General features: G+C 40.7%; 1 protein-coding gene and 1 pseudogene across 1 annotated transcript; both read right to left on the reverse strand.

Moving 5' to 3' along the window:
* Nucleotides 1-5,068: 5,068 nt before the first annotated feature.
* On the reverse strand, nucleotides 5,069-9,282 carry LOC127526184 (ATP-dependent DNA helicase pif1-like). Its single transcript, XM_051920788.1, has 2 exons — nucleotides 7,957-9,282; nucleotides 5,069-5,074 (listed from the first exon to the last, which is right to left on the reverse strand). The coding sequence occupies exons 1-2, from the start codon at nucleotides 9,280-9,282 to the stop codon at nucleotides 5,069-5,071; spliced, it is 1,332 nt and encodes a 443-aa protein (XP_051776748.1).
* A 32-nt stretch (nucleotides 9,283-9,314) lies between these two features.
* Nucleotides 9,315-10,523, reverse strand: LOC114667436 (uncharacterized; annotated as a pseudogene).
* Nucleotides 10,524-10,774: the final 251 nt, after the last annotated feature.

Genomic DNA, 10,774 nt, shown 5'->3' on the forward strand with positions numbered 1-10,774 from the left:
CTGTTTTTTCCCAGAGTAACCGGCCACTGAGGAAAACTGACTCCGCCCTTCTGGTCCCTTTGCTATAAAGCTGAGGTGCTCCCAGTATGGGTCATCTCATTCTGGAGAGAGTAGACCGCAGAACGGATCTCCTGCCCGAGTACAGATCATACTACAAAGCCTTGAACCTGGCTGATTATTCACTTTATTTATTTTCATATTTTTGTTACTCTTCTACACACCATCAAGCACCTGTTTGAGTGGTTTGAACTTTGCATAGATTAAAAGGGGAGACCCAGTTGGTGCCCCAACATTTTTTCTGTGACCAGTGTGTTCCATCAGTCAATGGTACATGCATCCAATATGGGAAACACTTTTTTTAAATCCATATTTTCTACCATTTGTTTACTTACATTTTTTGCAGACACTCGCAAGCTGAGTTCAAAGCATTCAGCACTACGCCATCAGTGAGGTGTATGGAGGAGTGGATGGATGAGAACTACTTGTCTTTGTATACAGAAAAAAACAGAAATGTTAGCTATTGGAGGGAAGGATGGCAGCCGCAACAACTTTCTGACACCTTTTAACTCAGTTGGAATCACCATCAGCATACCATTTAGGTGTTATCTTTGATATTAGTGTGTTATTTATGATACAAAACTAATCAAAACATATTTTTCCTTCATAAAAATATTGGAAGATTAATATATTTTCTAAATATACAGAATACTGTGAAATTAATTCATGTATTTATTTCTATTAGGATTGATGTCTGCAATGCATTTTTCACTGGCTGTTCTTTACGCAGCTTCAAGTTAATTCAAAATGTTGCAATAAGAATTATTACATGAGACAGACAATTGCTGAAGATCACTAGAAGAGGGAAACGCACTGGAAACTACTAAGAACAATCTGAGAAGTCACCAAATATGTTACACCAGCTTTTAAAGTATCGCACCAGTGACATCATATGACGTGACGTCAGGTTCCTCCCTTGGCTGGGGTTCAAATTCATGTTTTGTGTCAGTTTTAATTTTTTTCTGTATGTTGAGTATGTACATAATTCATTAATTTCGGTTTTATCTGTGTTTATCAATTACCTTGGCTAGGTTCCGTGTGTTTTGTTGGTGGTCCCACAAGAGGTGGGGCCACCTGCCAATTAGCGCCAGGAAGTGCCTCCCACCCTATAAATCTAGAGGAGCTCCTACAGCTCAAATGTGCCAGGGAATGGCGACTTACTTGTGTTTTGCTCTGCTCATTATTTTGACCTTGTTTCTGGATTTCTAGATTGGGGCCTTGTTTGCCTTGGATTGTGTTTTGTTTTAGGCAACTCCTTTTTTCTTTTTGTGCTCAATGGAGCTTGCTTTTGTTTCAGTGTATTTCTGTGAAAATAACCTGTTTATTTTTATGAAGACCCTGCGTTTGATCTCATTACTAGCCTGGGTTTAACGATGTAATCCCCTCTTGTGGGCTTTTTTAGAAGTGCTTTTGGAACTCATTGGGATTTATGTGCTTTGGGACATCACTTTCACAAAAAGACAACTTACATAACACAACCCCTAGCAAGCATGCATTGCATTGCTGCAACAAGACCACAAAATGGGGGCACTCATGATAACAAGATTTAAACTACATCTAAAGATAGTACATTCTAAAAATATCCACACATTGAGGTTTCCTAATGTTCTACATTTTACACAGAGCAGGAAAACGTATTTCTTTCTGAAGTGTAACACCTCCAGATTGAGGTCACATACTGTGCAATCCCTGGGACTTTTTCTATGGTCATGTCTGCTACAAACAAACCTTGGGGCCACGTGCATGGCTATAGGTGCTCCAACTAACATTTAAAGAGATGTGCCCTGCCCCCAGACCCCCTCCCCAAGAGATCTGTCCTTCCCAGTGACTAGCAGGGGTTCATAAATATCATAAGGGTACAGGGTTGCAGTTTTTCCTGACTGCCATTTCATGATTCTTTTTCCTCCTAGGATAACTATACCTAGGACCCTTACGGTTCTTAACAGGGCTAGTGGCCCCCTGTCGGTGTCTTATTCATTCCTCTGATGTGATGGTAAATTATGTACTGCCAAAGCCTGCTGTTTTCCAAGTACTATGACTTAGTTGCATCTCATGTTGCTCATTGTCATAACACAGAATCTTCAAAGGTCTTGACTTGATCTGGGGATTCCATAATGGGGGCCATAGTTCAGCAGAGCAGGAGCTGAGGCAGACACAAGAGGTGCAATTGATAAATAAAGTGCTTTTATTATGTATAAAGTCTCAGAACAGATTTAAAAACAGTTCAAAGTGCACTCAGCTAATGGTGAAGTAAAAATAAATGCATAAATTGCATTTTCTTTCCACTGCTGTCCAAAAACAGAGCTTTAGAGGTCCAGTCCAATCCCATCCTGTACTAAACTGAACAAAAATATCTCTCCCCTCCAGCGCATGATGAAGGTTTCTAAACTACCCGATACATGTCACCTGACTCTGGTGTGAAGCCGTTTCCTTCTGTATCACAGGCACATGCACTCTTAAAAATAAAGGTGCCTGAGTGGTTCTTCTGGGCGATGCCATAAGTGAACTATTTATGGTTCCCAAAAGACCCATCCACATGAAGGTTCCAGAAAGAACCATTTATTTATTTAGATCTGTAGCAGGATTCATGCAGTAAATAACCATGAACAGATGGAAACAGATTTGTGAAATACCAATGGGTCATGATTTTAAAAAGACTCTTGCTGCATATGTTAACACAGGCTAAATCCAGGTTTTCTTAATTGTTGGTGTCCTGCAACCTACCATACATTACAGATTTATTTTTTTACACATATTAGAAAGATTTTCAAAACAGAAACACTCCTAAAATGAAATGGTGCTTTGTCAAGCAATGGCTCTACCATGAACCACACAACCCAGTAAAGAAACATAAAATGCCATTAAAGAACCAGTATTTTTAAGAGTGTGAATGGCTTAAAAAAAGCATAGTACTTGTGTACGGCATATCTCTTTGCACCCCATTGTTTGTGCCGCTAGTCATGTGCGGGCAAACACCTCACAACCACCAGCAACTATCTGGCTTGCTTCTCACTGGAAAAGGTGCACCGAAACAAGGACTTACATGAAGTCTGTGTAAGAATTGGAAATATATTAACAAAAGAAATCTTGTCGGCTAGGACCTCTTTGAGTCAGGAATCTGACAGGAGGATACTTGTTTGTTGTATCATTTATTTCTCTTCAGCATCCTCTTACAGCAATCTACTAACGGACAGTGCCCTGAGCAGAGGTTGTCAGCAAATGGTCAGAGATTAAAGATGGAGGTCCATATTTATAAAGAATTGAATTTTCAAACAGTTATGAATTAATGCTTACATATTATACTCTGATTGGTTCCTTGTCTTAAACCATCTGAATCTAATCTAATTGGCTAAAACACATGAGGTATTTTCAGCAAAAATCATAACCAGCTTACATAACCCAAAATAAAACTCTCACTTCTTGAATTCTTGTGTGCAATGACATCTGTAAGTCTTACTAGCTGCCTCGAAAGCTTGCATTTGTAATCTATTTAGATTACACCTTTAGATAAAAGGTGTCATTTCACCCTACTTTCTCCTGGGTACATCATAGTCAGCCAACTTCTTGAACCATCACCCATTGTTCACTTGACCTTTATCTTGTTTCCTGATATGCTTGGACATGTTTCTGACATTTATTAATCCTTTTATACTTCTAAGATGGATGCTATACAGTATTTTAATGAAGATACCAAAATACTTTATGTATAATAAGTATAACCCCTAAATGACAATGTGACTGTTAAGACTCATTTTTCTTCCAGAAATTGACAACAATCGCAAATGCATCCATACCTCATCACATCACAACAGAAAGAAAGAAATTAAATTACTATTAGTTACGAACTCTTAAGGCTTTTTCTTATGTGACTTTCTGGCAATTTTCACTCACAATCATAGTTGGGGTAGTTGATTGCACACTCCCATGAAGTCAATTGCCTAATGTGACATGCACAGCTGTACACTGCAAATAGCCCACAGCCCGCTCCAATACTTAGTTATAGGGGTAGGCTCTGTGTGCATGAGAGCTGTCAACCAATGAATGCTTACCTGGAAGTACAATGCATTGTATGCAGCAACGAGGATTAAGGAATGTTGGTGTTTTGGACCTCATAAACAGAAGATAAGCTTGTCTGTATGATGTCTCATGTTTTATATACCACAACAGAATGGAAAAAAGAAAAAACATGGGCAGAGATTGCAGCTGAACTCGTCATATCTGTTCACGTTTTGTACAGCACCAGCTCCACCAGGCAGAACATTACTGACTGTCTGAAAAAAGAGGCAAGTATGACTGTGCTGGAAGGTCAGCATGCAGTTGCTAAATGTGACATGACCAGCAATTTTCACTTGTTTAAACTGACATGGCAACGGTGGTCACCAAGTTTGACAAGTCTTGCATAGAAGTTGTGTAATGTGACTGACATCAGCTACCATCATTTCCTTTTTCAACTTGTTTCCATTTATTTATTGCTACTTGAATTTTTTTATGCCAGAATACCTAAGCGGATGACTAATTAATATATTGCAGTTAAAAGCATCTCAACCGTAGCCCATCTTCTGATTAAGAAATTGCTGATTTCATGTCAGATTTGTTGCCTGAAGATTCAGCCCGCAGTATCTTCCAGCTGATACGCTTTGCAGATTGGCAGACATAGAAAGATTGTCTTTGCGGAGAAGAGTACATTTTTGGATGCAAGTATATATATCCATCTGGCTTGCAAGACAAATTCCAGAAATATCATGTCTCTAACTGGGCTGACTCCCAAATGTGTTTCCTAATATCTTCCTTTCTGATTTACTGCACGTTGCTCTAAAAACATACTTGAAACTAATTGGTTCAGCAACAGTTCTTGATTATAGCAAAAATGTCCTTTCAAATAAAATCAAAAGATTACAACAAACTGAAAATTCTAAATATCTCATCTGTAATCATCTTTTCATCACTGTCATCTACAGTAAAACTGATGAAAGAAAGGAAAACAACACTAGTTGTAGTGAAATTTCAACCCTCAATGCTGAAAAAACAATAAAAAATGGGAATAATAGTAATAACAAAACCACAGAGCAACAAAGCAACAGAAAAATAACAACTGTGAACATGAACAAGAGCGGACTCTTTAACCTTCCTTCCTGTCATTGCTTGACACCTCTGGTGCATATAGCCAGTGAGCCTCTGCTGTTGATGGATGTCATCTCTTTCAGGCAGAAGGGTCAGGTGATGTTGTTGGCTATTAGCAGGTAGAAGGTTACTTCTGTGGATGTTGAGAGTTATTTAATCTCCAAGATGCTCTCAGTGTTGTGAATCAATAGCTCAGAAGATGGCGAAAGGGCATGCAGACCACAACATGCACAAAAAGACGAGACCAGATCAACTCAGATTTGGAACATGGTGCTATCTGGCTCAAAAGTCTAAGAGTGATGCAAATTTGGTCCTACTCCTAGTACAAGGAGTAATAGCATTTTAACAATTTTCTTAATTTAGGAAAGTACTTCATTTTGAGAAAAAGTAACATAGCTTGGAAACTCGTGTTGTGCTCCTCCTCCCGACTCTGGAAGGCAGCTCTTTTTAAGTAATACCTGCAAGTACTTCATGTGTCCTGAAGGCTTGGCTCTGGAGCATTTCCAGATAAGGATGGAGCACCACAAAGAAGGGCTCCCCAGTCCTTGCAGAACTCCTTGGCGGCACCCATGGCACCCAGGTGGACTGCCATCTGGTGTTCCCAAGGAAGCAGTGCCATAAAGAAGCTGCCTTCCCCCATCCTTCCACATCTTTGATGTCCCTGCCGGGTAATGCTGCTAGCCATCTCTTACAGTAGTTTAGCAATATCAATGATTTGGGTGTTGTGGAGACTGGCTCGGACACAGACAGGCAGACACACTCATGTCACCCAACATACGTTTATTTACAATACTATTTACAAAGTCCAAGTGCCACAAACCCCAGTCTTACCCAAAGTCCAGGCCAACCACTCTGCCTCTTCGGACCGCCTCATTCTTTCTTTCTTGAACCTTGTCCTGCTTCCACCTGACTCCAGCCTCGAATGAAGGGAGGCGGCCCCTTTTATCCATACCCGGATGTGTTCCAGGTGTGCACCGGCAATCCCGCGGACATGCCCCAGTGTGGCGGAAATGCCGGCTGTCCTCCCGAAAGCACTCCGGGTGTTCCCTCCCTTCTTCCCCCTAGCACTTCCTGGTGTGGCAGAAGTTCTGGGGTCCAGGGTCCTTTAGGCAGGGGGATGCCCCCTGGAGGTGACCACGGGCCCCTACAGGGTTGGGCTTCCAAGCCCTGTACCCGTGGCCCCCAATACAACCAGGAATGAGCCCTCCTCCTGTCTTCCTGGGCGTCCCGGCCGGGCATGAGCTCCGTCCGAGTGCAACAGTGTATAATAACCAACTGTTTCTTGAAATTTATACAAAACTTTAAATTCCCTCACAATGATTCTCCTCACTACTCCACATGAAGTAATGTTAAGCTGCATCATGCAAATTATTGTTTTTCCTGGCGTTTCTGGTGTGATTGAAAACACGCACATAAAGATCATTACCTCAAGTGTGGATGAACACACATACTGTATGTGTATTGTGACCCATATCACAGTATCAGCACACAGCACACAGGTGGTCATGGATACATACTGCATTAGAGAAGCCAGAATATTACCCTGAAGTTAGACAGAAGCGGATTGATGATTGACAGTGAAATGTCACACAAGTGTGATGAGCTTTGCATTCCTAGGACCCCTGGAATATTTGTGTTACACGCCAGAAAGGTTCAAGAAGGCAGGTGGAGACTTCTGGAGCATTAGATAAATAGAACCTCACAGAAAATAACAGGGGGATCACAAAGATAACCAGCCACATAATGCAAATCTGGAAGACAATTTAACACTGAATGCAGTGAATGCAACTTCAGAAACAGCACAAGAATGGCCATGGCAAGTTTTAGTGACTGTTACTTTATGAGGCATTTTCTGTGGCTGTAACACTGGGAAGGTGATTCTTCTGAAAGTATGGTGGTGAATCATTTATTGTTAAATAAATGTGCCGTTACTGGGCTTTACACTCGGTAAGAGTGTGTGTCTCAGTCTTTCCATCTTGGTACTTGTTAAAATATTATTCTTGACTAGCCGACGCCCGCCGTAGCATATGGCGGTGTAAGAATAGGAACGGAAAACGATGAGAAAGGAATTGAGAAATCAAGAAGAAAGAAATACTTCTTGAAAGACGGAGTTGTGAATAGGTGTTTTGGTGGAGACGACAAATAATGAGTCGAAAGATCTAACCCTAGAAAAAGCCACGTACAACTGACCGTGGCTGAAGGCTGGTTGTTGTAAGAATAGGAACGGAAAAGGGTGAGAAAGGAATTGAGAAATCAAGAAGAAAGAAATACTTCTTGAAAGACGCAGTTATGAATAGGTGTTTTGGTGGAGATGACAGATAATGAGTCGAAAGATCTAACCCTAGAAAAAGCCACGTACAACTGACCGTGGCTGAAGACTGATTGTTGTAGATTAACGCAAATCTTTGCAAACGTTTGTCCTTGGGACTTGTTGATAGTCATGGAGAAGGCAAGTCTGAGTGGGAATTGTGTGCGTTTAAATTTAAAAGGGAGATTGGTGTCGGAAGGAAGGAGAAAGATTCTGGGAATGAAGATTGTTTCAGAATTTTGGATAGTGATCAGTTTGCACTCAATAATATGTGTATGCATTCGGGTAACGATGAGTCTTGTTCCGTTGCAAAGACCTTTTGATGGCATAATATTTCGGAGGAGCATAACTACGGCTCCTACCATTAGATGAAGGATATGGGGAGGCATACCAGTTGATGTGAGGGTGTGTAAAAACTCCTGTGGGTACATTAGTTGATCATTAGGATCGTCACTGACCACTGTATCTACACTCTTGAAGGTCACTTTTTCACACTTTATAAGATTAAGAACTTTGTTGTTAATATGTAGAGAATCGTCATTTGTGATGCTCAGTATTGCTCTTGCAGCAAGTTCTTGGGCAGTCACAGTCGAGAAATTAATATCACCGTAAAGTTGAGCAACTGGGTCTTGTTGTTGTGGTAAACACTGAGAAGGTAGTTCTGCCGTGTCTCCAGTTTTACCTTGCCCAACTTGAAGAAGCCATTGAACAAACTGAGTTTCACTTTCGAGAGCTCTCATATTTTTTGTGAGTTTTAGGACCTTCATTTCGTTCCACAGCCTGTGCTTGTTGATGCAAGAAGTAATGGTGAGGGCTTGAGAACCGCGGAAGATAACAGGCAGTATTTGGCGGAAATCTCCACCGAGAAGAATGGTTTTATTACTGAAAGGTGCATTTTGCTGAGTGAGATCTCGCAGTAGTCTGTCAACAGCTTGAAATGCATAACAATGTGTCATTGGTGCTTCATCCCAGATGATAATTTTCGCTTCAAGTATATTATTGGCATTGTTGGTATTTGGCTGCTCATTGCAGGTTGATGTTGGTGTGATTTGAAAAGGTATTTTGAACACGGAATGTGCAGTACGGCCGGCAGGTAGCAAAGTTGCTGCGATTCCAGTTGAAGCAACCGGTATTGCCACGTCTCCTCTACCTCTCACAGAATGAATGAGGGTTTTGTATACAAAGGTCTTGCCTGTTCCTGCGGGGCTGTCGAGAAAGAAACATTTCTTGAAATGAATAGGTGGATTGTATATTGCCTGCAGTACTACTTGTACGACTGTTCGCTGATCGTCGTTGAGTTGTTGTGTGTAATCTGAAGCTACTTTTTGTTTGTGGAGAATGTCAACACAGGTTGGAGTATAAGGTGGGATGAATTTGGTGACTGGGAGATGAAATTGTTGAAGAGTCATACCATAGCACTTGAGTATTTCATTAATTTCCGAGAGAGTGTACATCGGGGCAGTGTCAGTGGAATATTTAGTAAACAGGTCTTCGCAAATTGCCAGTTTATGTATTTGCCATAGGTCCGGGATGTTGACAGGTTCCCCAAAGGCACAAATGATAGCGAAGAGTTGTCTCATATGTACAGGCATCTTAGTTTGTGTAGCTTCATAAAGAGTGTCATGCCAAATCTTGTCATCGTTAAGGAGACCTAACTCTTGACATGCTGCTTTAAATGAGCTGCAAATGTTTCCATTTATGGTTCTAAGCTCCTGGAAAGTAGTATCTCCTGGAAACCAAGTTAAGAGGGTGCGTAGGTAGTAGCATTCAGAGTCTTGAATAGAGACAATTGGCATTCTACCTACTGTATAGCGTTACTTTTTTGGAGTCATCGCTTCCACACGCTAGCCTTGGAATCGAAAGTATAATAGTGTGGAATGTCTATATAGTGGAGTGAGTTTGCATGAGTATCCATCTTATTCAGGTCAAACCATGCTGTTAGCATGGCTTTTCTCGTTGCTTCTCGATTTAAGGTTTCTTCTTCGAGACCTTCACGAAACAGGACAGTTTGTTGTTTGTGAAGATGGACAGGTAATCGTATAATTGTATGAGATTTGTTTGACATACTGTACTCATTAAGACGCCACATAGCTTCTGGAGCACTAACATATCTTCCGTCCAAGAAAGTTGTGATTTCATCACGAACCAAGTCATTGTTAGCATGTTCTTGCTGTAAGGTAACGGAAGCTGCATCGTAACCTTTGTGAACATATTTGGAGAGACATTTGATGGACTTTATAGATGAACAAACTTAGACAATAATAATATTAATATGTGCATTGAATTTTTTACTCAACCAAGGGTTGTACGGAACTATCCATCAATTCTCAATTATAAACTTGATTATAAATTATAAACGTGCAGATGGCCCTTCTCTTCTGCAGTAGATTGGGTACCCATTAATGTTTTCTTGCGTGTGTTCCTTGTAATCTTTCGGGAATCCTTCATGCACAATGCTGTTAGGTTACCTGCTGTACCACATGGTCCATGTACCATGCATTTAGTAACAATTTCAAATAACTTACGGTCAGTGTCAGGGTTAGGGAGTTCAGCAGTGACGTATTTATCAATGTCATCTTTGGTTCTTGTTTTAGAATTATTGTGAAGAGTAAACAGCATGTGGGCATGAGGAAGGCCGCGCTTCTGAAATTCGATTACGTAAATATAAGAGATAACAACCCCAAAAAGATGTTGTTGTAGAATGTCTCTAAGAAATTCCTGCAGCTTAATCCAAAAGACTTGTACTACAATATCAAGGTCTGTGCTCCGGTCTTTGGGTATCCGACAGTGCATGTTGAATTTCCGGCAAAGCTGGATTACATGTGAATGTGATAAATAAATCAGGCTTTCCGAATTTACGTACTATGGCCATGGCATCCTGATAGTTTTGTTGCATGTATCTTGGACTTCCTGCAAATGTGGATGGTAATATGATCATTTTTCCTACACGTACATTGTTATTTTCAGCCTTTGCTTGCAGTGTGTCTGATAGTCCTTTGTATTGTTCCCCGCGCAGATCTTGTTTTAACATACGCATCTACGACGTACTGTTGAAATAGTTTGCCGTTGGAGTGCAAAATACTAAATGTATTCCTCATTGATAATCTGTACGAGTAAAATTGGCATTGAGTAAGCCTGATTCGGTTGGTGGTTCTTTTATCAGGAACATGTTGTAAATCTTTGTGCCAGCCAATGTCTCCATAAGTGAATAAAAGTGGGTAAACCATAGGATTGCAATTCATATTGAGCGTGGAAATCTGTTTACAGGAGTTGCCTCTGGGATAGATG

This window comes from Erpetoichthys calabaricus, chromosome 17 (genome assembly GCF_900747795.2).
Source record: "Erpetoichthys calabaricus chromosome 17, fErpCal1.3, whole genome shotgun sequence".
Lineage (NCBI taxonomy): Eukaryota > Metazoa > Chordata > Cladistia > Polypteriformes > Polypteridae > Erpetoichthys > Erpetoichthys calabaricus.